Raw genomic sequence first — 23,812 nt, forward strand, 5'->3', positions numbered from 1 at the left:
TTTTACATGTAAGAGAAAAATGCCAGAACTGGCCTGGGAAGTGATTGAATGCATCTGCTATATGCTGTATTTATTGTACATATTGTGCCTATCATTTTTTAAGTTTGGTGACATGGCCTTTTTAAAACACAGCACTGCTCTACAGTCTCCAACCTGCGCACTACCTCAATCCCGTCACTAGATGGCGCGCAGATGCCCCATACGCCTCGTCATCTCATGCAATACTACAGCAATCGCACGATCCGCGCGCCCGTCTATGCGTCATGACGACACGCCCCGGAGCGCGCTGCCAGGCGGAAAGTGTTATTGGAGTATTCGGCTTGTCTGGTCCGCCGCTGCGTGCTGATCTACTGACGCTGCGACGTGCTACAGATTTCACATAGAATACGACGGAGCGGCGGCTGGGAGGTGGAGCCGCCGCATGGAGCAGTGACCGGCGGGGAAGGTGAGGAAGCCGGTTGACAGGAGGGGGTTTGGCATTTGTCTGTCATGCTTCTATGTAGGTGAAGGCGGGCCTGTAAGTCGGCACATGGGCATGGCCTGCGGTCTGTGCTGGAGTCAGCCGAGTCATCCTGAGCGGACTGGGGAGAGGCTCCATGTGTCATGTACGGGGAGACTTCACACGTGTCCGGGGGGAGGGGGAGGGAGACATTGTATCACGTGATCACCGGACAGCACTGTGTGTATCACTCAGGTGTCATTTCATAGATGGAATACAGGAGCCATAGAGGGACTAGACCTGTACAGGAACACATTGTACAAGTTCCATGCGGGATATTGTGTAGTTGTGGCCATTAGTGAAAACTGTAAAAGTGCTTTGATCACAGTATGGTTACATTTTCATTCAGTATTTATCTTGCTTAATTCTAACGCCTTTTATTATTAACCACTTGCTTACTGGGCACTTAAACCCCCCCCCCCCTTCCTGCCCAGACCAATTTTTAGCTTTCAGCACTGTCACACTTTGACAATTGCGCAGTCATGCTACACTGTACTCAAATGACATTTGTATCTCTTTTTTTCACACAAATTGAGCTCTCTTTGGGTGGTATTTAATCACCGCCTGGGTTTTTTTTTTTTGCTAAACAAGTCATTTAAAAAAAGAAAAAAAGTTTCATAGTTTTGTTATAAAATTTTGAAAACGGGTAATTTTTTACCCCCACTGATATTCACTGATGAGGCTGTACGAATAAGGTGACGCTGGTAGGGGGCACGCATAAGGGCGATGCTGGTAGCGGGCACGGATAAGGACGAGGCTGGTAGGGGGCATCGTTGTACACAGAAGCCTCTGCAGAGGTTCTCCACGATATCAGAATTGATGTCCCTCTCGCAGCTGCCGGTGATTAACTTTTTTTTTTTTTTTTTTTTGGTAGTGTGAGGAGAAAAAATAGCCAATTGTCCGCTCTGTTTACATCACATGATCAGCTGTCATTGGCTGACAGTTGATCACGTGGTAAGGCAACGGGATCGACCCCTTACTTCGATCTGTGATCAGCCGAGTCTCATAGACTCGCTGATCACAGAGCGTGCCGCGGGCACCCTGCAGGGGGCACGTAGGCTGCTTGAGCACAGGAGGACATCTATGACCGGCTGGCAAATTAGGTCCGCGCTGTAGCCATCTTTTGGCTATATCACGGATGGGAGGTGGTTAAAATAAACTGTTATTTAGCTGCTCTGCGCCATGGCATTGCACAGAGTGGGCCCGATCCCTGTCTTCCTGGGTCCCCAGCTGGCACAGTCCCCCCTCCCTTTGTCATTTGAGTGTCCCCTCAGCAAGCCATATGCTAGGGGCACCTGTGTGGGCAGGGCTGTGTGTGTGTGTTCATAGACGCACACTACGCAGCTCGGCCCCACTCCCTCCTCACAGGACTTGATGGATGGCTCACACTGCTCTGAGTCTCATTTGAGACCATGAAAAGAGCAATGGTACTGCTAGTGAGACAGCACTGAAGTGGTATTAACCACTTCAGCCCTGGAAGGTTTATCCTCCTCTGTGACCAGGCCATTTTTTTTGCAATACGGCTCTGTTACTAAAGCTGTAACCAAATAAAATTGATGTGGTGTTTGTTTTTTTTCCACACAAATAGAGCTTTCTTTTGGTGGTATTTGATCCCCTTTCCGGTTTTATTTTTTGCGCTATAAAAAAAAAAATAATAATTTTTAAAAATAATTTTTTTACTTTATGCTACAAAACATACCCAATAAATTAAACAGGATTCATCAATTTAGGCCAATATGTATTCTGCTACATATTTATTGTAAATATCTCAAGAGTATGCTGTTTTGCGCAAAATTTATAGTGCAAGCTATGGGATATATTTATGGAATATTTATATTGTTTTTACTAGTAATGGCAGTGCGGTGGACAAATTTGACACTTTTTGGGGACCAGTGACACCAATACAGTGATCAGTGCTAAAAAAAATGCACTGGTCATTGCATAAATTACACTGGCAGGGAAGGGGGTTGCTTTGACTGGAGGAAGACACAGATCAGTGTTTCTGCTTGACAGGAACACAAGATCTCAATCTTCCCCTCTCACAGAACGGCGGTCTGCCTTGTTTTCGTAGGCAGACCACCGTTCTGCCTTTCCCCAGAATGCTGCCGGCAAATGTTGGGTCTGCCAGACCCGCTGATTGGACACACGCCGAAGCGAATCACAGTGGGAACAGGTCACCCACTTTCACATTTTTACCTACAGCTAAGCTTACCTGTAAATAAAATTAATATCTCCTAAACCTTTACGGTTTAGGAGATATTCACCTTGCATGCATGCAGTAGCTGACATCAGAGGCACATGCGCTCTGAAGGTCCAGCAGACGCTGACGGAAAAATGGCTCCTTGCCAGAAAGAGGACTCCCATGCGCATGTGACATCATCCGGCCACTCACAGTACCAGAGCCCTCAACCTGGAAGAAACGCAGAGGGAACATGTCGGCTCCCTCAGCGGTTACGGGGAGGCGATGCCAGCACTTCGTTTTAAGGTAAGTATTTCATAATGAGCTAGGATGTGGTGCATCCTGGCTCTTTATACCTGGCTCTTTATACCTTTGCCTTACAGGGATTTTTTTTTATTTTATTTTTTTGTGGGCATACAATTACTTTAAAGTGGAGGGGCCACCCTAAAAAAAAAAAAGAGCATTAATATTCTTAAATTTTTTTTTTTTACCTTGCCAGAAATCCCTGTTGCTAGGCAGTCTTCCTAATCTGCCTTCTTCCTGCTCCTAGGTGATCTTCATCTTCTCCCCTCCTCTGCGTTGTCTTCTGGGTAATGGGGCGCGCTGTGTTCTGGGAACTGTGTTCCCTAACGCAGCGCGACTTGTGCATGCGCAGTAGGAAACAGGCAGTGAAGCCGCAAGGCTCCGCTGCCTGTTTCCCTTAGTGAGGATGGCAGCGCTGGGACCCAAGAGCCGAGGGACATGTCAGCTTCGGCGGCCGACATCGCAGGCGCCCTGGAAAGGTAAGTCTCTTTATTAAGTCAGCTATTTTTGTTTTAGCTGCTGACTTTAAAAAAAAAAATTTTTTACGGCTGAAACACCGCTTTAATCTGGCATTTCTATGATTCTATGTAAACAGTGCAGCGCTATTCTCTGCTCACTCACAGCTGTCAAAAAAAGAGCTAACGCAAATGTTTATCAACATTGCTCAGCGTAACTATAAACATTGTATCTTTTGATTATTTTAGATTAAAGGGATAAACTTTGGTCTGTAAATGAGGTCAGTTTAAGCACTTAAAGACTAAACCTTTTTCTGACATTTGTTGCTTACAAGTTAAAATCAGTATTTTTTTACTAGAAAATTACTTGAAACCCCAAAACATTATATATCTATTTATTATTTTTTTTTATTTTTATTTTTTAACAAACCCTGGAGCAGTGATGGTGAACCTTGGCACCCCAGATGTTTTGGAGCCATTTCCCATGATGCTCATGCACTCTGCAGTGTAGTGGAGCATCATGGAAAATGTAGGTCCAAAGCATCTGGGGTACCAAAGTTTGCCTTCACTGCCCTAGAGAATAAAAGGTTGTTGCAGTATTTTATGTCGCATTGTATTTGTGCAGCAGTCTTTCAAATGCAATTTTTTGGAAAAAACATTTTTTTTGTATAATGTGAAAGATGTTTCACAGAGAATCGTGGTCTTTATTGTAAGAGAAAAAAAATCATGATTCTCATTTTTTCCAGAATCGTGCAGCTCTACTGTGCATACTAGTACATAACCCACCTGGGGGGCCCCAGAAAAGAAGAAACTACAGCGGACTTTACTACCGCTTTAAAGGTTTGGCTTTAAAAATATAAAGCATGTTATACTTGCCTACTCTGTGCAGTGATTTTGGACTGAGCAGCCCTGATCCTCCTCTTCTCGGGTCCTCTGCTGGCGCTTCTGGCTCCTCCCCTCCCTTGACCAGTGGCCCCAATAATAAACCACTTGCTATGGGTGTACTGGTGGGTGCTCTCTCCTGAGCCCTGGTCAGAATGCATGAAGGTAAAAAGCCTTCAGCCTTAACTACTTGAAGCATGAGAGGCAACAGGTAGGTGTTAAAGGGCAGATGGGGCTAGAACAGGTAGGTGGACATAGTTTTACCTTAAAGCCGATCTGGTCCGGTCTCCTGCAGCGGAAGCTCTGCAGAGGACACAGCCAACAATGACTGTAAAATGAATGGGAAGTGACGTCACCCATAAACTTACTATGGGACTTCTGTTGTCAGCAGTGTTCTTTGCACCTGCCCCCACAGCGAAGCCATGGCTGACCGCTCAGCATGGGATCGGGTCGGATCGGCTTCAAAAAGGTATGTATGCTGATATCATCTTTACAGGGTGAGATAGGTTAGTGTTAGATCGTGGATATCTGTAGATGCAGGAATTGTAGCTTTAGGGTGGACTTCTACTTTAATAGCTACGATGCCTTGTGCTGCCAGTGTAGCAGTACACTGCAGCACAAAGTGTTTGCCATACTTCTCTTCTGGGTCATAGGACTGCACTTAGTGCCTTTGTGACCCACAATCAGCCTACTGTCAGCTAGCATCACAAAGTTACTCTAGAAAGATCTAAACTATAAAGTTGGGATTCACCCTGATGCCTGATCAGTAGCTGGCTCAGCCTCTCAGCGCACCCCTTATATTTTCTAATCCCCCCCCCCTTTTTACAGTCACATGTTCCAATCCTCCAGGTCTTAGAACTCTCTCTCTCTAGCTGGTAGCTTCTAATGGTAGTAGCTTGATGTCACAACTATAGGAAATTTAGTAACCGTCTACAGCAGTGGTTCTCAGTCAACAAGTACCCCCAACAGGCCATGTTTCCAGGTTTTCCTTTATCTTGCACAGGTGCTTTAAATCGGTGAATGGCTTGGTATTTTGGACAGCTATTTTATCTAAGAGCAATTCCCAAAAATGGCCGTTGGGGGTACTTGATGAGTGAGGTTGAAAACCACTGCTCTGCGGTACACAGACCTTCTCTACCTTTTGTGGTAACCCCAGAAAAACTTAAAATCGCTTTCTGAATACTTTTACATTTTCTAATAAAAAAAAAAAGAGAGTTCAGAGAAATGGGGAAGCATCATGTAACAGATTAGTTATTGGGTAGCCTTTTCTACTTTAACTGTAATCAACGTTCCTGTAGTTATTCAACTTTGTTGTAGCTGTCTGGCTTCAGGGGAGAGAAGAGAGCGCCAACAACAGATTGAATGCCTGAGCAGTAATGTTGCTCATAGGCTTACTATGGGGCTTCTGTTGTCGGCTCTTCTCCCTCTTCTCCCATAAAGCTGCCATTGGGAGCTGATTATGTGACCGGATCGGAATGCCCTGAGATTAGCTAAGTAAGCATCTTCCTTCTACAGGGGAGTTAGACTAGGAGTTAAGGGGAGTGGGAGCCATTTTAAGCTTGGTTATAGATCGGACATTCACTTTCCTTTTTTTTTTTTTTTTTTTTTTTTTTTTAACCAGCCACAGCCTAGAAAAGCCTGTCTCCTGCCAGCATGTGACAGAATGGGACCCTTGCTCCCTGCATGTAAACTGTTCAGAGCTCTTGGAAACCAATAGGTCAGGCCTATTAGGCACTAGATTGGACTTCTGCAGAGAGACCACTGCTTCCCTGTAGAGCAAGGGCAGGCTTTTTACTTTGGTTGTAGCTGCTTTATAAAGAAAACAAATTGTAGGTTATTGAAGACCTTTTGTTTTGATGCAACTGGAATATATTTTGCTGGTTTAAAGTGAAGCTTCAGTCTCCCTCCAAAAAATTAAGTCAGCAGCTACAAATACTGGAGCTGCTGACTTTAAATATGAGGACACTTACCTGTCCAGGGATCTAGCAATGTCAGCACCTGAGCTGATTCTTTAATCTGCTTCAGTGCAGGCTTGGGGCATCTTGGGTAAGGGAAACTACCGGCTCCACAGTTTTCTGTTGTGCGAGTCGCACTCCAATTTGTGAATGGTTCCACAGTTTTTAGGGACCTGCGTGTGTCCCGGAAGGAGGAGGGGCTGCACATCGTCATAGATCCCCGTGGCAATTTGGCCCAGAAATAGGAGTGGGTACCCATCAAAACCAGGAATCTGTCCCTGGACCCCCCCTCCCAAAAAAAGTGCCCAGTGATGCAGTGGAGGAGAGTGCAAACAAGCAAAGCTTCCCCTTTTGGGTTAAGCTCCACTTGAAACTTTTTTTTTTTTTGTTTTTGTTTTTTTCGTGTGACTTTGTTTCATGATGATTAAGCAGTCTGATTTATGACATTTTTCACTTTTTTAGTGCATTCGGTGCTTTTATTATATAAATATAAAGTAAAAATCTTTCTTTGTGGTTGTACAAATTGGTAAGTTTGTCAGTTTTATATGCTGGGATTGTGCATGTAAACGTAGTTTATGGGAATAACACTGTGCAGGAAGTTCCTAGTCTTGTGTTAAAGAGTTTTGCTTAGACTAGCACCACCATTGTTTTTGCAAATTCCATGTTTCGCCTAACTTTGCTTTTTCATTCTTTGGCAGATGTTGGTTGATTCTGCTGTGCCAGAAAGGGGCAAACCTATTGTGAGAAATAGGGAGCTTGAAGTATAGCAGCAGACATGGATGAACAAGCCCTGCTTGGACTAAACCCAAATGCTAACGCTGACTTCAGAGAGCGTGTATGTTTTTTTTATTCTGATAATAATGATCAAAAATGTGTTTTTTTAATATATACTTTTCTTTATTTGGAAATATACCAAAATATTGTTACCTCTAATATGAGTTCCAAAAGAACAATGCACTTTGTGCCTTGTTAAATTAAATGTCTTCTGTGCATCTCATTAAATGATGGTCTCATACAGCTTTTTTTTTTATTTATTTTTTTTGCTTTCTATTTTTATTTCAGGCGTTGGCCTATTTTGAACAACTCAAAGTTTCACATGATGCATGGCAGGTCTGTGCTGAAGCATTAGCCAAACACATATATAGGTGAGGGGCTTGTCTTTTTATTATACGTTCTCATTATGATTTTCCATTGTATATGTGTGCCGGTAATAGACAGTCTTTGTTAGTGATTTTTTTTATTTATATATTCATTTTTTTTTTTTTTTTTTTTTTTTTTTTTTTTATCAATCATACTGAAGTGTTTTCTTTTATTAAAAATTAATGAGTAAAACCTTTTCAGACATTTGTGTATGAATCAAGAATTGAAATGTAATTGATGTTTTACCACTAAAGGTTGCTAGCTTAGGATCCTCATGCTTATCTTTGATTAAAGAGACCATTTCATTAATAAAATATTGCAAGTAGAAGCACAGATGAATTATTTTAAGTGCTTACTTTCAGTCTTCTTTTCCTTGTAAGGGTTTATTTTATTTTATTTTTTTTCCCCTTTTGCAGTGTACCTTTTGAGCATGATAGGAAATTTAGATTTTTGAGAAGCCTGTCCATTAGCACAGCTCATCCTTCACTGCACATCATAGTAGGAATGCACTGATACCAAGCATTTGCATGAGTATAGGTAATCGCCCAAATTCTCCTGATACTGAAACCAATACTTTGAGGTGCGATTTACATCAATACAAAATAGGCACAAATCGCACTGCAAAGTCATATGCGATTTGAATAAGAATGCAGTTTGACTAATGTCCGAATTGCATGCAATTACCCCCCCCCCCCACCCGTGTGTGTGTGTGTATTTAAAGAAAGGGATTAAAGCACCATTTAGTGGGCAGCTTAAAAGAAAAAAGCGCGCAAAGTACATGGTGCCTGCATGCACAGGTCGTTAGAGGTGCTCACGGCTGGAGGAGATGCAGAGGGGCAGTTTGCCCCCAAGCTGACCTCAATGCCACCCTATACCTGATTTGCTACCATCAGCAGACTGTGACTCCTAATGTAGATTTTGCATGTGACCAGATGTACTATGGGTTGATATAAATATTTTTCTTGTGTGTTTTTTATATATAATTAAAAAAAAAAATGATATGATCATGCTTCAATAAAAATACATTTTTTGGATGCTATCTGTTGATCCGTGATGTGCTGGCAAATATCCACATTGTGATTTTCTGAATCGGATTCCACCTGGTGGTTGCTACTACATACAAATCTTCTAGAACTTTATCCAGGAACGTGTGTGAAAGGAATATTATATTTTAACATATTCTTTGCAGTGTGATTTGCGACAATTTTTTTTTTTCTTTGCATTGACACAAATTGCACTGCAAAGTATCCGCACTTGGTATTGGCGAGTACTTGACCGAAAGTATCAGAACTCATACTTGCCGATAAACCTGTATCGGTGCAACCCTACATCATAGCCTTGTCCTCTGGGAGTGTCTAATTATTCTGTCCTGATCCAGCACCTCCACCGCTTATGTCCCCGCAAAACCCTTTTATGTAGCAGCCTCAGGAGGAGGGAAGGAGAAATCTACACTTGGTTTGATCAGATGCTTTGGAGGGCAGAGGAGTAATCTGAGGTCTAATGGACCTCGGATCTCTCCATAAAAAAACCTTAGACTTACTGGTGATAGTATTTTTAGAAGTCTTTCAGGACAGCACCTGGAGAGAGCGTAGCTCCACCCAACCTACTAGGAAACGCTGCAAATAATTCCTTTTTAAGCAGCCCCCTTCCACCATGGCCTTAGTCAGAAACGAGAAACCTCCAGCCATGCTGAAAAACAATTTCAAAACAGACATCAAAATATACACACATTAAAAAAGAGAGAGTCATATTGGGAACCACTAGGGAGGGTAATAGCTGCTGTCCTGAAAGACTTCTAGATATACCGTCACTGGTAAGTCTAAGGTTTTCTCAAAGCACCTTTCAGGACAGCACCTGGAGAGGATACATGAGAAACATACTCTAGGGTGGGACCACCGCCTGTAGGACCTTCCTGCTGAAGGCCTGCTCTGAGGCTGACATTGGATCTACTCTATAATGCCGGATGAATGTGGGGAGAGGCACCAGCCCTCTCAGCCCAAGATGTTGCTTCTTCCCTCGTTGAGTGGGCTCTGATACCCTGTGGCGGTATCTGTCCTGAGACTTTGTAGGCTTACTCAATGGCTGTCTGAGCCATCTTCTAGAGCTGCACAATTAATAGTTAAAAAAAGTGAGGTTGCAGATTCTTTCATATAAACAAGTGGAGAAACTATCTGCTCCCTCAGCTGTCAAAAGAAAACACCTGGGCAGTCTGTAAGTTTTTTTTTTTTTTTTTTTTTTTTTTTTTTTTTTTTTTTTTTTTTTTTTTTTTTTTTTACTTGCAACATTGTAACTAAGCTTCCTTCTTAGATCAAAGGGCTATAACTTTGTGTAAACAAATTTTCAACAACCTGTAAATGCAGGAAGTTTAACCACTTAGTCTAAATCTTTTTCTGACACTTTTCTTTCTTTACAGTGGAGGTTCACGCAAAAATGTAACCTCCGCTTTTTGGAAAAGTCTAAGACAGGTATTTGCATCCACTTCTGGGCATAGACACTGGGACACATACGGGTCCCAGAGACAGCACGGACCATTCTCACTGCGCTGCGTGACTCGCGCATGCGCAGTAGGGTACCGGGGGGGAAGCCGCAACGCTTCACTTCCTGATTTCCTCACCGAGAATGGTTGAGAATCTTTTTTTTTATTTTTATTTTTTTGCAGAGACCCTAGCGAATAAAATGGCAATTACTGCAATATTTTATGTCACTATTTGCCCAGCGGTCTTTCAAATGCAATTTTTTGGGGAAAAAATTCACTTCAATGAATAGAAGAAAAATGTAAAGTTAGCCCATTTTTTATTTTTTTTATTTTTTTTTTGCTTTAATGTGAAAGATGATGTTACTCAGAGAATCGTGATCTATCTTCTAAGCAAAAAAAAATCGAGATTCTCATTTTTAGCCAGAATCGTGCAGCTCTACCATCTTCCTATTGAACTCTTGGAAGCACGCTGTCCCTTGCATGCCCCTGAGAACAGCACAAAAAGGGAATTTGACTTCCTAAATTGTTTGGTCAATTCCAGATAATGCATTAGGCATCTCTTCACATCCAGCATATGGAACTTTTCCTCTTTAGAATTGGCTGAGGATGTTGGTAGAATCACCCTCCTGAGAACGATGAAAATCGGATGAGGAGACTTTTTAGGAAGAGAACCTGGGTCCACCTTCAGGATTATCCAATCTGGAAAGACTGTTGGGAAAGGTTATATTATGGAGAAAGCTTGCAGCTCACTGGGTCTCCCGGCGGAGGTTACTGCTACTAAAAGGGCCAAGAGTCCAATTTGTTTTTACTGTTGTCTCCTCTAGAGGTTCGATAGAATTCCCCGTTAGCCCCTGCAGGACCAGTGACAAGTCCCAACTTGGAAACCTTTTTATGGGTGCTGGTCTTGACCTAGCCATTGCTTTAAAGAACCTAATAACTAATGGATCTCTTGCTAACTGTACTTCCAAAAAACTGATAACGCGGCCACCTGTGTCTTCATGGTACTAACCCCTTCTCCATTCCATTATGATAAATCAAAGAAAGTAAATTGTCTCTTGTGGCAAATACTATTTTGTCCCACGCCGGAAGTTGTAGCATTTCCAAACCTTGAAATATCTCTTGTGCCTTTTTTATTTTTTCCCTGCTGTTTAAAAGCATAGAAACTAATTTGTCCGACGTACCCCTTTTCTTTAGGATCTGCTCCTCAGAAACCAGGCTGCTAACTTTAGCTGGCTTACGTCTGGATGCCAGATGGTTCCCTGGCTCAGAAGATCACCCCGTAGGGGTAACATCCATTGGGGTTCCGTCGCTAGGTTCAGGAGTGTTGAGAACCCAATGCTCTTGGGCCAAAAGGGAGCCACCAGTATTAGGTTCGTGGACTCTTCCTGAGATTAACGGGAAGGGGTCCAAATCGCTTTCAGCTCCCTCCAATTGGATGATCTTTTTGCATCTGAACTTGTCCAGATTCCATGGACAAAACTATCTTCCAGATGAGCCCCCCACCCCCAGTAGCTTGCATCTGTCGTTAACCTTTTTGAGGTAGGAAATACCCAAAGTATGCCCTCGCTTAGGTTTAACTGGTTCCTCTACCACCATAACTTTCTCCTCGCTTGCACCAGAATCACGAACCACCTTTTCGAGGATTCTTTGTGCCTCCAATTTTGTAGAATCGCTTGCTGCAGATCCTTTGAGTGAAGACAGAACATATTGAACTGCCAGAATAGAGCATGTTGGAAGACCCAGTCGACATTGCTGAACGCACTGTTACTGGCGAGCGTATCTGGATCTGTTTTATTGCCCCCAGGATCTTTTCCTTTTTCTCTCCCGGCAAGAAGATCCTTTATTGGACAGTCAATGCTATACCCCAAAAATGTTATCACTTGGGAAGGGACTAAGTTGCTGATATTTTGAGCTGATGAATAGAAGCAGTTTATCAAGATATGGAATTATCTTGATTCCCTGGATCCTCAGAGGCGACAAGGCTTCCACCATGACCTTGGTGAAGATCCTCGTAGCCGAGGATAGACCTAAAGGCAGGGCTCTGAACTGCAGATTGGCAATCTGCTCAGAGGGCAGGATAGCCCAACACAATTTCTGGGATGCTACCGCTATTGGAATGTGCAGGTAAGCATCCCCCCCCCCCCCCCCCGTAGGTAGTTTCCTTACGGAGTAGATCGTATCCATGTGGAACCTTTTGTAACGAATGGACAGATTCAGGAGTTTCAGGTTCAAAATTGAGCAACATTTTCCTGAGGGTTTTTTTTATTAGAAAAATGTGAGAATAAAACCCTAGACCTTCCTCCTGAGGTATTTGAATAATTACTCCCTGAAGCCTCAGCTCATCTAAAAGGGATATTGAGGCTAGGGCATTGTCTTGTACTCTGGGGATCTGGGTCACAAAGAAGCGGTTTGGAGGTGTCTCCAAAAACTCCAGCCCTGGCAGATGACATTCAGGACAAAAACGAACTGGTGGTTACTGCATGCCACTGAGGGAAGAAGTCTAGAAGTCTCCCTCCCACAGCAGGACCTCAATCACTGGTTTTTAGCTGGCTGTTGGGGACGTCAGAACAGCCGCCCTACCTCTTCCTCTGTGTACCCCAGGGCTTCTTATATCCTGCTTCCTTGGGGGCCTGGGTTTGCTGAAGAGGACAAATCATTTTTTATTAAAGGCATCTTCTTTGCTGGAAAAGCCCCTTTTTTTTTTTTTTTTGTCTGTAGTCCTATCTGAACTAGCCTCTAAGTCAGGGCCAAAAAGTAGATCCCCCATTAAAGGGGAGACCACAGCTTCACTTCAGAAGCGGAGTCCCCGGGCCAAGTTTTAAAGCACCCTTCACGCTGAATTTACCAGGGCTGAAGTCCAGCGGACGTTTGAGGCATCTGTTAAATATCCCACTGCCTTTGACACTGTCTTCTTTCCGACACCTCCTTATCCTCATCCCCTGAGGCTTTGGGTGAACTAGCCTTGTTTTCGGCTTCCTCTTCTGAATCACTGTCCTCCCTGAAAGTAGATGGCAGAGGACTGGATGGTCTGGCTTGACTCCCTGATTGGAGTGCCAGGTGTTTGTCCAAAAAGGAGCAGAAAGATTGGAAAGTATCTGTATGCTCCCTTCTGTACATAGGGAAATTTTGTTCCTGTTATGGGACTTTAACCACCTCCAATACAGTGCACTTACACCCCCTTCCTGACCAGACCAATTTTCAGCTTTCAGCGCTCTCGCAGTTTGAATGACAATTACTCAGTCATGCAACACTGTAGCACAGAAAGAAAACACACTACCAAAAAGGTTTGGAGAGTGCTGCTCACCCCTGGAATCGACAAAAAAAAGAAACAAATTCCCCTACAATGGGGTTTTTTGGCAGCAAAAGAATGAATATAAGAAAATGTTAAGTAAAAAGATTTCAATGTTTATTAATGCATAAAAACGTATGGCACGTTGGTTAAAAGATGAACTCCACTGGATAAATAATGAGAAATAATAAGAAACATTAATAAGAAACATGTACATATACAGACAAAAATTTCACACAAGCACTGTACAGAATTGCAGACAGTGGAAATGTGACGCTGACACGTTTCAACCCGCTATACAGGTCTTCAGAGGGATGGTCTGCCATTAAAAAAAGGGAATACCATGAGTGTGTACACTGAAAATTACTTCAATACAATGTAGGTACCTAATATCCTAACATAGTTACCCGGTATTTTACATCCAAATAGATTGAAAGAACATTCACAGTGGAAATCCTTCTCAAAGAAAGTTAGACCGCTTATCTCTCCCCCCACACACACAGGGCCCCGAAGTTCCCAAAAGTCACAGCACACCACAAAGGCGGAGTCCAATGGTGCGGCTTGCGAGAGATCACACTTTTCACTCCCCTCCAATGGATTCCATAGGGGGGAGTGTAAGCATTGGCAGCCAAAAGACGGAAGGGTCCCACCTGCGGTGGAATTCAATGCAAATGTATGATTGGCGTTGCTCGCTCAAGATTAGATGAGCAGGCAACCAGGCTGTATTATTCAAAAATGCTTGTACATAAAGTCCGTGAACATGCCTGTAAGTGTTCAGCATGCAAAAAGGTATTGGATAATCCCAGATGCCCAAGGGAGGTATTACTTACCCCAAAAAAATAAATAAAAATGATAGGACACCCAGTGTGAAGGGAAAAAGGGGGGACCACGTGTAATGTGCCAAACGTGAGGTAACATATGAAACTCACGTCCTTTTTTCCACACAAATGGAGCTTTCTTTTAGTGGTATTTAATCACTAGTGGGTTTTTTATTTTTTGTGCTATAAATAAAATAAAATGTACATTTTGTGAAAAAAATGCCTTTTTTCTTTGTCATAAATTTTTGCTAATTAGTAATTTTTCTTCATACATTTTGGCCAAAATTTATACTGCTACATATCTTTGGTAAAAATAACCCACATTAGTGTATATTATTTGGTCTTTGTGAAAGTTAGTCTACAAACTATGGTGCCAGTCACTGAAAATTGATCACATCTGATCAGGCCTTCAGTACATCAGGTGTATCTCATTTCTTGAGACACTAACAAGTCAAGAAAGTACAAATACCCCCCAAATGACCCCTTTTTTAGCTTTTTAGAAAGTAGACATTCCAAGATATTAAGTAAGTAGCATGGTGAGTTTTTTAAAGTCATTTTTTCCCACAATTCTTTGCAAAATGAAGATTTTTCTTAACGACAATTTTGGAAACAAAAAATAATTATCAGGTTATTTCTCACACACAGCATATGCATACAACAAATTACACCCCAAAATACATTCTGCTACTCTTCCCGAGTATGGCGATACCACATGTGTGAGACTTTTACACAGCCTGGCCACATACAGAACACCAACACTGAAGTAGTACCTTCAGACGTTCTACGAGCAGAAATCTAATTTCTCAACCACCTAGTACACTTTTTTTGAAGGCCCTGGAGTATCAGGACAATGGAATTTCCCATAAAATTACCCCATTTTGGAAAGCAAACGCCCCAACGTATAGTCTGTGAGGCATAGTGAGTCTTTTGAACGGTTCATTTTTTTTTTTTTCCAGAAGTTTGGAATATGTGGAAAAAAATGAAACTTTGTGTAAAAAAAAAAAAAAAAATAAAAAAAAAAATTGTCAATTTATAAGTTTTCTCACACATAGCAAGTCTATAGCAAAAATGACACCCCAAAACACATTCTGCTACTCCTCCCACATGTGTAGGACTTTTACACAGCCTGGTCACACAGAGAGGCCGAACATTGAAGTAGTACCTTCAGGCGTTCTAGGAGCATAAATGATTTCATTTCATTCCTACCTATCACACTTTTGAAGGTCCTGGAGCACCAGGACAGCGCAATTACCCACAAAATGACCCCATTTTGGAAAGCAAACACCCCAACGTATATTCTGAGGCATGGGCTGCAAATAGGTACTTGGGTACTCTGATGGGCTGGTGACAGGTACTCTGATGGCCTGGTGACGGGTACTGGGGTACTCTGATGGCCTGGTGATGGGTACTGGGGTACTCTCATGGCCTGGTGACGGGTCCTCTTTATTGGGGGGGGGCGCGGCAATCGGTGTGATTGGTGTGCACTGTAAGCGGTAACGATCGGTGTGTGAGGAGGAGAACCCGGTAACATCTCGTTACCGCGGTTTGTTTACATTTTAGTGATCTGCTGTGAAATGATCACAGCCGATCACGTGGGTAAACAGTCAGCCAATGGCTGTTTACCAGCGTCGGTGACGAGCAGTGTTCCCGGGGGAATAGGCTGCCACCGACGCACGCATGCGCCGTGCACAGTGGGGGTGTGACCATCGATGATCGGTCGTGACTTCATCAAGGCCGATCACGTGGTAAACAGCCATAACCAATGTCTCCGTGACACTCCGCCACCGAAGAAACGGGGATGCGCACGATCTGTGCGCATTCCCAGTTTAAACGGGAGGGCGTCATATGACGCCCTCCCGCCACAATAGGTCCGCCGCCTGCCCGTCATTTGACAGCTGGCGGTTGGAAATTAGTTAAGGGGGGGGAAAAGCTACTCTGTAGTAAACATGAGTATAGGGTTGAATTAGCAAAGGGTGTATATATACACAGATCTACAATGCAAAATAGAAGATACAAAAGAGAATACAGGATGTGTGACACAATGAACATGCAATACAGTATGAGGTTACAATCATTGACTCCGTTGCATATGAAACACGGGGAGTACCTGACACATTTTTGAGTTTCTCTTCTTCAGGGGTGTATGATTGAGACCAGCAGGACAAAAACATGTCTATAATTTGAAAAACCAGTCATGAACCAAAGGTATAACGGCAAAGAAAAAAATGATTAACATCAGAAACCTATAGGGAGCAGATGACCGCAGTTCCTGTACCAGCACCTGATCCGGAGTGGGTGGGCCGTACCTGCCATGTCCCAGCAAAACCACAGGGAGGACTCCCCAACAGAGGGCGCAGGATGCCAATGCCTGTGGGAAAAGGTACATGAATTGTACTGGGCTATGTGGAGGTCAGAGTTGCCTGTGGCCACAAGGGACGCAGATCCCACATGTACATGCACTCATAAGTGGATAGTAAAGGAAAGAATGAAAAAATACCTGTTGGTGTGTCGTGTTGGTGAGTGTAGGAATATAAAATCCTACATATCGGAGAGACTGTGCCACCGGCAAGGCGCTGTAGACGCTGTAGTTCTTTGGCTCATGGCTGTTTTTTTCAATTGGACATGTTTTTGCCGTGCTGGTCTCAACCATACACCCCTGAAGAAAAGTAAAACTTGAAATGCGTTGGGTACTCCCTGTATGTGTTCCATATGCAACAGTCAATGATTGTAACCACATATACTATATTGCATATTCATTGTGTTGTGCATCCTGTATTCTCTTTTGTATCTTCTATTTTGCATTGTAGATCTGTGTATCTACACCCTTTGCTAATAAAACCTTATACTTATGATTACTACAAAGTAGCTTTTTCCCTTTAAGGCTGGGTTCACACCGCTGCGGGTGGGAGACCCGGATGTGATTCGCACCGCACTGCAGTGCAAATCACATCTGATCTGTCTGTGCGATGCGAGTTCAGCCATACAGATAGTATGGCTGGCTGAATTCGCATCGCACCCGCCGCAAACTCGCACAGGACCCTTTTTTTGGTCCGCAGCAGAATCGGATCGCATGGGTGTTCACACCATGCGATCCGATTCCTGTCCGAGTTTGCAGATCGCACTGCGATATGCGGACTGGTCTGGGGGTGTCATTAATATTTCATTGACACTCCCAGCAGTCCGCATAGGGCAGTGTGAACTGCCGGCGGGAGGCATGCGATGCGGGAAAACGCCACGGATTCGCGGTGTTCCCGCATCGCTATGGTGTGAACCTAGCCTAAAGTCCCATAACAGGAACAAATTTCCCTATGTATAGACCATTGGTGATGCGGGTTAATCCTACTCTCTTGACCAATATATATTAGGGGATTGTTCCTCCCTCTCACTAATCCACCCAACCAATATAAATGATTTTGAATCAGCAAATACCTAAACGCACTAAGTAATCACTATACCACCTTGGTACCATATGAAACCCCCCCCCCCCTCCTCCCCCCCCAAAATATACAAAAACAATGTTTATAACATCAAATACATGTGCAAATTAGTGTTTTAAATATATCAGTCCTTCATATGCAATGGTTATTTCAACAACTTCAACTGTGCCATCTCAATTCCCATTCATTTTATGGGTAATCCCACATGTCGCCAAGAAAAATCCAAATCCGTGCCACCATCACCTAGTAGTAGAATGGCCACTCTCCAGACGTCACCAACCAGTAAGCCTTCGGTTCATTCAACAGATAGCCAATCCTCAATGCACTTCCCCCGTTAGCAATTCCTCTATCCGTATGTTCATACAAAATTTAAATAGAACCAATATAGTGCACTCACATTTCAGTGTGTCTATTAGCTGACCCCAAGCTTATCCAGCTATAAGTAAACAACGTAGGATCGGGCAAGCCAACGATGTTCCTCAGGTGGTGCTCTCCTCCCTCCACTAAACCGACCTGTTCCTGGCTATTTTTCAAGGACAGTATGTCTCCCACAGCTTCTACGCGTTTCGCAATTCAGCTTCCCGACGAAGCTGTGGGAGACATATTGTCCTTGAAAAATAGCCAGGAACAGGTCGGTTTAGTGGATTTTTTATTTTTTTTTCTTGGTGACACGTGGATTACCCATTAGAAGATGAATGGGGATTGAGATGACACAGTTGGAGTTGTTGAAATAACCATTGCATATGAAGGACTATGATTTATTTAAAACATTAATTTGCACATGTATTTGATGTTATAAACATTGGTTTTTGTATATTTTGGGGGGTTCATATGGTACCAAGGTGGTATAGTGATTACTTTGTGCGTTTTTAGGTATTTGCTGATTCAAAATCATTTATATTGGTTGGGTGGATTAGTGAGTGGGAGGCACAATCCCCTAATACATATTGTACATTTACCTATAACCCACAAGGTGGGAGAATCGGATTGGGACTGCAGCGCACCTAAAAAATTAAAGGGGGGGGGGGGAAGGGATAGGTGTGAGCGCCGGTACAATTTGAATTATTATTTTTTGGTACTTTCTTGACCAATCTAGCACCACCCCTCCATCGCTAAGTTCCTTCTGTAAGGAGATTAAAAGCTCTGAGCTTTGTGGCTGCTTTACTTTTCCCTGCTCGTGCTTCACTAGGTCTGCTACGCAGTCCTTGCACAGAGTTTTGATCCAGCTCTCCTTTTTAAAGGACGCTTTGCATGAAAAAGAAAAGCCCCAAGGTAAAAGGATCTGGGGCCTCTGCCCCAGCTTGGCTGGCATTTGTGACTCCTGTTCCCGTCATCGCTGCTAGCTCTGCCAACTCCATACTGGAGCAGGAGTAGCCACTCTGCTGTCAGTTTTTTTAAACTCCTGGTCTCCTCGCCACTACGAGAACCGTGGGTCTACACCAGCCAGGGCCCGCTCCCCACCTTCCTGCATTCCATAGGCTGGAACCGGAAGCTGTGCGCCCCGCTGGAAGTTCCGCCCCTTCCAGAAATGACATCACACACCATCCAGACCCGGAACAAACGGAGCCCCGGCTCCATGCTCTAGGAAGGAGGGGTAGACTCTCCCAGCCATCTGAGCTTTCGCTGATGGGGGGGGGGGGGGGAGGGGGGGGGAGCGCTCCGGAGCATCCCCCATCCGTCTGGGGAGAGGGGATGCTGGCATGGCCCAGAGGACTGTAATGTCCAACATGGAGAAAAAAAGAAAAATTTGAGGTAAGCCATGCATGCACCCACAAGACCTCTGCCTGGAGAGAGCACAGCACACCCACAGGTTCCTCGCAGCGCATCCACCATGGTGGAGGTAACACTACAACTGAAGCCATGGTGGAAGGGGACTGCCTTTTAAAGGAAATTATTTGCAGTGTTTCCTGGGAAGTTGGGTGGAGCTACGTTCTCTCTAGGTGCTGTGCTGAAAGACGCTTTGAGAAAAGGCCTTCCATGGCCCATGTTGTCATATGGTATGTTTTTCATCCCTTGTAATGAGAATAAAGTTCAATCAAAAAACAGAGATGCAGTTGCTCAGGGCTGTACACGTGGCATTGCTACAATATGCTCTTATATCCATTTAGTTCTGTGCACCCCTCTGAGTCCCCTTCCCTCTTTCTACTAAATAATTTAGATGGCAGTCATTTCCTCTGCCTAGCTGATGCATTTAGGCCGGGTTCACACTGCTGCGGGGGGAGATCCGGATGTGATTCGCACCGCAAATCGCATCCGATCTCCGTAGCGATGCGAGTTCAGCCATACAGATAGTATGGCTGAATTCGCATCGCTCCCGCAGCAAACTCGCACGGGACCCTTTTTTTGGTCCGCAACAGAATCGGATCGCATTGGGGGTTCACACCATGCGAACCGATTCCTGTGAAAACGTGCATTTATTTACAAAGCAGAACTTGGCCTTTAAATTCTTCAGTGTACCACAACTATTGATACTATTTCAGCATATGCTGTAAAGGCTATTTCTATGTGTGCCTCTAAGCCGCACAGGAAGGGGTGCAGTTTGCCATCTTTGCCCAGGGATGTCCTTGTCCTGGCCCTGACCAGAAGAAAAACTTTAGTGTCATTTTAAAGAGGACAAACTATAGAAAAAAAGTATACTTTTTATCTACTAACCCACTTTGACCAATAACTTGTGTTTTGTTTTTCTATCCCGACTGTTGTCTAAGGCTTACACTAATCATTTGCAGACCGCGCTATAGCTGAATGACGGCTACAGTGTGGACGGCTAGTTCTGGCATAGTCTCTTTACATGATGGCCTCCTGTAATCACGCTTGCTGTGGGGTGCTGGCAGCGCGCTCTGTGATCAGTGTCCAGGGGACACTGCTGATCACAGATGGAGATAAAGGGTCAATCGGCGGCCCTTTTCCACACGTCATCAGCTGTGTCCAATCACAGCTGATCAAGTATGTAAATAGAAGCCGGTTGTCGGCACTACTTTCCTCATGCTGACAGCATTAGGATAGGAGAAGAGAGCCGATAACCGGCTTCTCTAAAAGGCACATGTGCACCGATTATCAGTGTGCTGCCATCTGTGGCCGCCTATCAATGCAACCTCACACAAAAGTGAAAGAGAAAAATTACCCATTTACAAAATGTTATACTATAATAAAGGTTTTTTAAAAAAAATATTTTTTTTAAAACATTTTCAGGCTTTTCTTGTATAGCAAAAAATGAAAAAAAAAAAAACAGTGGTGAATAAATACTGCCAAAAGAAATGCTAAAAAAAAGCCAACAATTTAATTTTGGTACAGTGTTGTATGACCGCGCAATTGTCATTCAAATTTTGACAGTGCTGAAAGTTGCAAATTTGCCTGGGCAGGAAGGGGGTAAAAGTGCCAAGTAGGCAAGTGGTTAAACATTTTTACAAGACTGTATCAGGAAAAAACCTTGTTAGTCCTTTTAAAAATCACTCTGTAATGGCAATGTTATTGCTATATAAACGGGTCCAATGCAGAAATATAAAAATTGCTCTGGTCCATAGGGGTATACAAGTATGAAAGGGAAGTAGTTAGGGATTGCTTTTTAAAATGCTTTTCCTAATTTTTCATCAGGGGACACAGTCAGTTGAAAGTTGAAATCTTATACTGCTGCCTTTAGAAGGAATTTGACACTGACAAACAAGCCTTTGGCCAACCAGGTAGAACTCCTACTACCATAGAGGGTATATGGTCACCTCTACCCATTTAAAACTCCCTTCTTTCGCAGTTGGTTTGTGAGTACCTGTGGTAGTTTAATTGTTGCCGAATCCTAAGCACAAAGGGAGTGTGACCCAACAGTCCTCTCCAGCTCATGATCCTCTAGCAGAGGGCTTCTCAACCTGAAGCCAAATGATGATTTGCCAGGGGTCACGAATCCTCTGCTGTTCCTGGAACCCACACCGCTCTCCCAGCCTTTTTGCGGCCACCTAGCAGGATTGTCCCTCCAGCTGGGCTATTCCTGGAGCCCGCAGCCATTCAGTTCACGCCATGGCTGGGGGGGCAGAGATTAGAGGTCAGCTGACTGGTGAGGAATGTGAAGTGGGATGGGCTGGAGGAGACCCCATCTCCTGATTTATGATTTCAGCATAGGTGTCACTGCTACGAGAAACCACAAAGTCGGAGACACAGTAACACTACCGGTGATTAGAGTTGCCATTAAAAGTCCCCACTACAGTTCTTAGTTCAGCAGATGACCTTGATCAAGAGCATCTCAGCCATCTCCCCCAGAGCAGGTCTTGCTCCTCCAGCCTGTCCCATATTCTAGCAGTCATTTTTTCCATGAGTTCAACATCCTTGATCCTGGAGTATAAAGCCTCCGTGGACGGGGGCAAATGGTTCTTCCAGTTAAGGGCTGTCAGGCAATGGGCAGCTGGCAGGACGTGCCTAAGGAGCTTCCGACCCCGTTTAGCTATTTTAGGTTGGGATAGGCCATGTAGGAAGAATTTGGGGGTGTGCGGTATTGGGCACTTCAAATAGGCGGTGGAGAAGCTGTCGGGTCAGGTTCCAAAATGGGGTAATCAGAGGGCAAGTCCAGTAAATGTGAAACAGGGAGCCCCGATCTTTCAGACAACGCCAGCAGTGGTCAGAGGTGGAAGGATATATTTTGTGGAGTATGGCTGGGGAGTTCTCTTTGTATAGGGTACATAGAGAGGATTTGGCTGCCTGTCTCCACACCTCCTGCCAAGCCTCCAGTGGAAGCTCCTCACCTAGCTCCCTCTCCCAGTGATTCATGTATGCATGTTTACCTTTCGTTTGGAAGTGGTCTGCATTAAGGATACGGTAGAGATCAGTCCCCTGCAGTTCCGTCCTTCAAGTATTATCTGTTCGAATGGGGAGGGTGGAGAGAACTGAAGGTGTGGGGCTATGGTTTGTGCAAAATGTCTAATTTGTAAGTAGCCATAGAATGTCTTTTGGGGGAGGTCGTGCTTGGCCTGGAGCTCCGAAAAAGTCAAAAGCCTCCTCGTCCTGGGGTCCAAGTGTCCCAAATGGAATAAACTCTGTGAAGCCCAGGGCCAAGACATCTAGTGGGTCAGGCTAGTGGGCAGCTTAGGGTTGCAGAGAAAGTAGGTCATCAGGGAAAACCGAATGGAGTCTGCATTCATGAGACAGCTTCCGCCAAAGGTGGCGGAGCTGAGCCAGCGGCCCGGGTCTACGTTCGCGCCCCATAGGAAACTGTTCGGGTGTACTGGAGCTAGCCAATTTTTTATTTTTTTTTCAATCTCTGACCACTTATTATAGGACCGCTGAGGGAACCATGAGACTATTGCCCATAACGGGGCTGCCTGATAGTAACGAACCAGGTCAGGAAATGCCAATCCGCCATCCGAGCGTAGGGCAGACATGACGACGGAGCCGGGTACCCGGTGTTTTTAAAAATTCCATACAAACTTCAACATGTCCCTCTGCAGTGTGTGTGTGTAAGTGCGCATATGGGACCAGGATAGGCAACGTCTGAAATAGGTATAAGAGCTTAGGGAGGATCACCATTTTAATGGACGTGATCCGCCCCAGAAGCGATATGTGGTGCGCTTTCCACTTGTGGACTAGTTCCCTAATCGCCCGATAGAGGGGGGGGAAGGTGGCCCGATATAGAGTGTGGAATGACGGTGTAATAAAGACCCCCAAGTATTTAAGGGAGGAACTCTCCCACTTATAGGGGAACGCAGACCGCAGGTGAGCTGTCTCGACCGTCGGCATATTAATCGGAAGGGCCACCGATTTAGACTCGTTAATTTTGTATCCCGAAAGCGCTCCATAGCGGTCCAGTTCAGTGTGGAGGTTGGGCAGTGAAATCCTAGGCTGGGTCAGGGTAAGGATAATGTCGTCAGCTAACAACGATATTTTAAATTCCCTGCCCATGACCAGGATCCCCCAAACATCTGGGTTGCCCCTAATGGCTGCCGCCAGGGGCTCTACACACAGTGCAGACAGCCCTGGCGGGTGCCGTTGGCAATGGAGAAAGTCGAAGACGTGGCAAAGGGGGTTTTAACCTGTGAGGAGGGGGTGGTGTATAGGTGCTGTACCGAGCGCAGGAATGGTCCCTGAAGGCCCATATGATGTAATGTAGCCGTCATAAAGGGCCAGCTCAGGCGGTCGAACGCCTTTTCCGCGTCTAAACTCGGGACCAGAGATGCCAGGTTTTCCCTGTTAGCAACATCGACAAGATCAATTATTTTCCTAGTATTGTCTCCCGCCTGTCTCAGAGGGACAAAGCCCACTTGATCCTTATGTACTAAGGAGGGGAGAATCGCATTTAAGCGGTTCGCTAAAATTTTCAGATCTGTGTTCAGCAGGGATATGGGCCTATAGCTGGCACAGGAGGTCAGATCTTTATCCGGTTTAGGGATAAGGGAGATAAACA

The 23,812-nt window shown here is 44.4% G+C and overlaps 1 protein-coding gene across 1 annotated transcript in view; it reads left to right on the forward strand.

Annotated features, from left to right (window-relative positions):
- Positions 1–278: 278 nt before the first annotated feature.
- Positions 279–23,812, forward strand: part of XPOT (exportin for tRNA) — a gene marked incomplete in the record, with an annotated part of 105,671 nt that continues 82,137 nt past the window's right edge. Inside the window, 4 exon segments of the mRNA XM_077470090.1 lie at positions 279–445; positions 4,183–4,276; positions 6,972–7,108; positions 7,336–7,418. Coding sequence (XP_077326216.1) covers positions 7,049–7,108; positions 7,336–7,418 — 143 coding nt within the window.

The sequence above is a fragment of the Lithobates pipiens genome, unplaced genomic scaffold (genome assembly GCF_037356315.1).
Source record: "Lithobates pipiens isolate NorthernLeopardFrog02 unplaced genomic scaffold, aLitPip1_a1.2 Scaffold_8, whole genome shotgun sequence".
In the NCBI taxonomy this organism is placed as follows: Eukaryota; Metazoa; Chordata; class Amphibia; order Anura; family Ranidae; genus Lithobates; species Lithobates pipiens.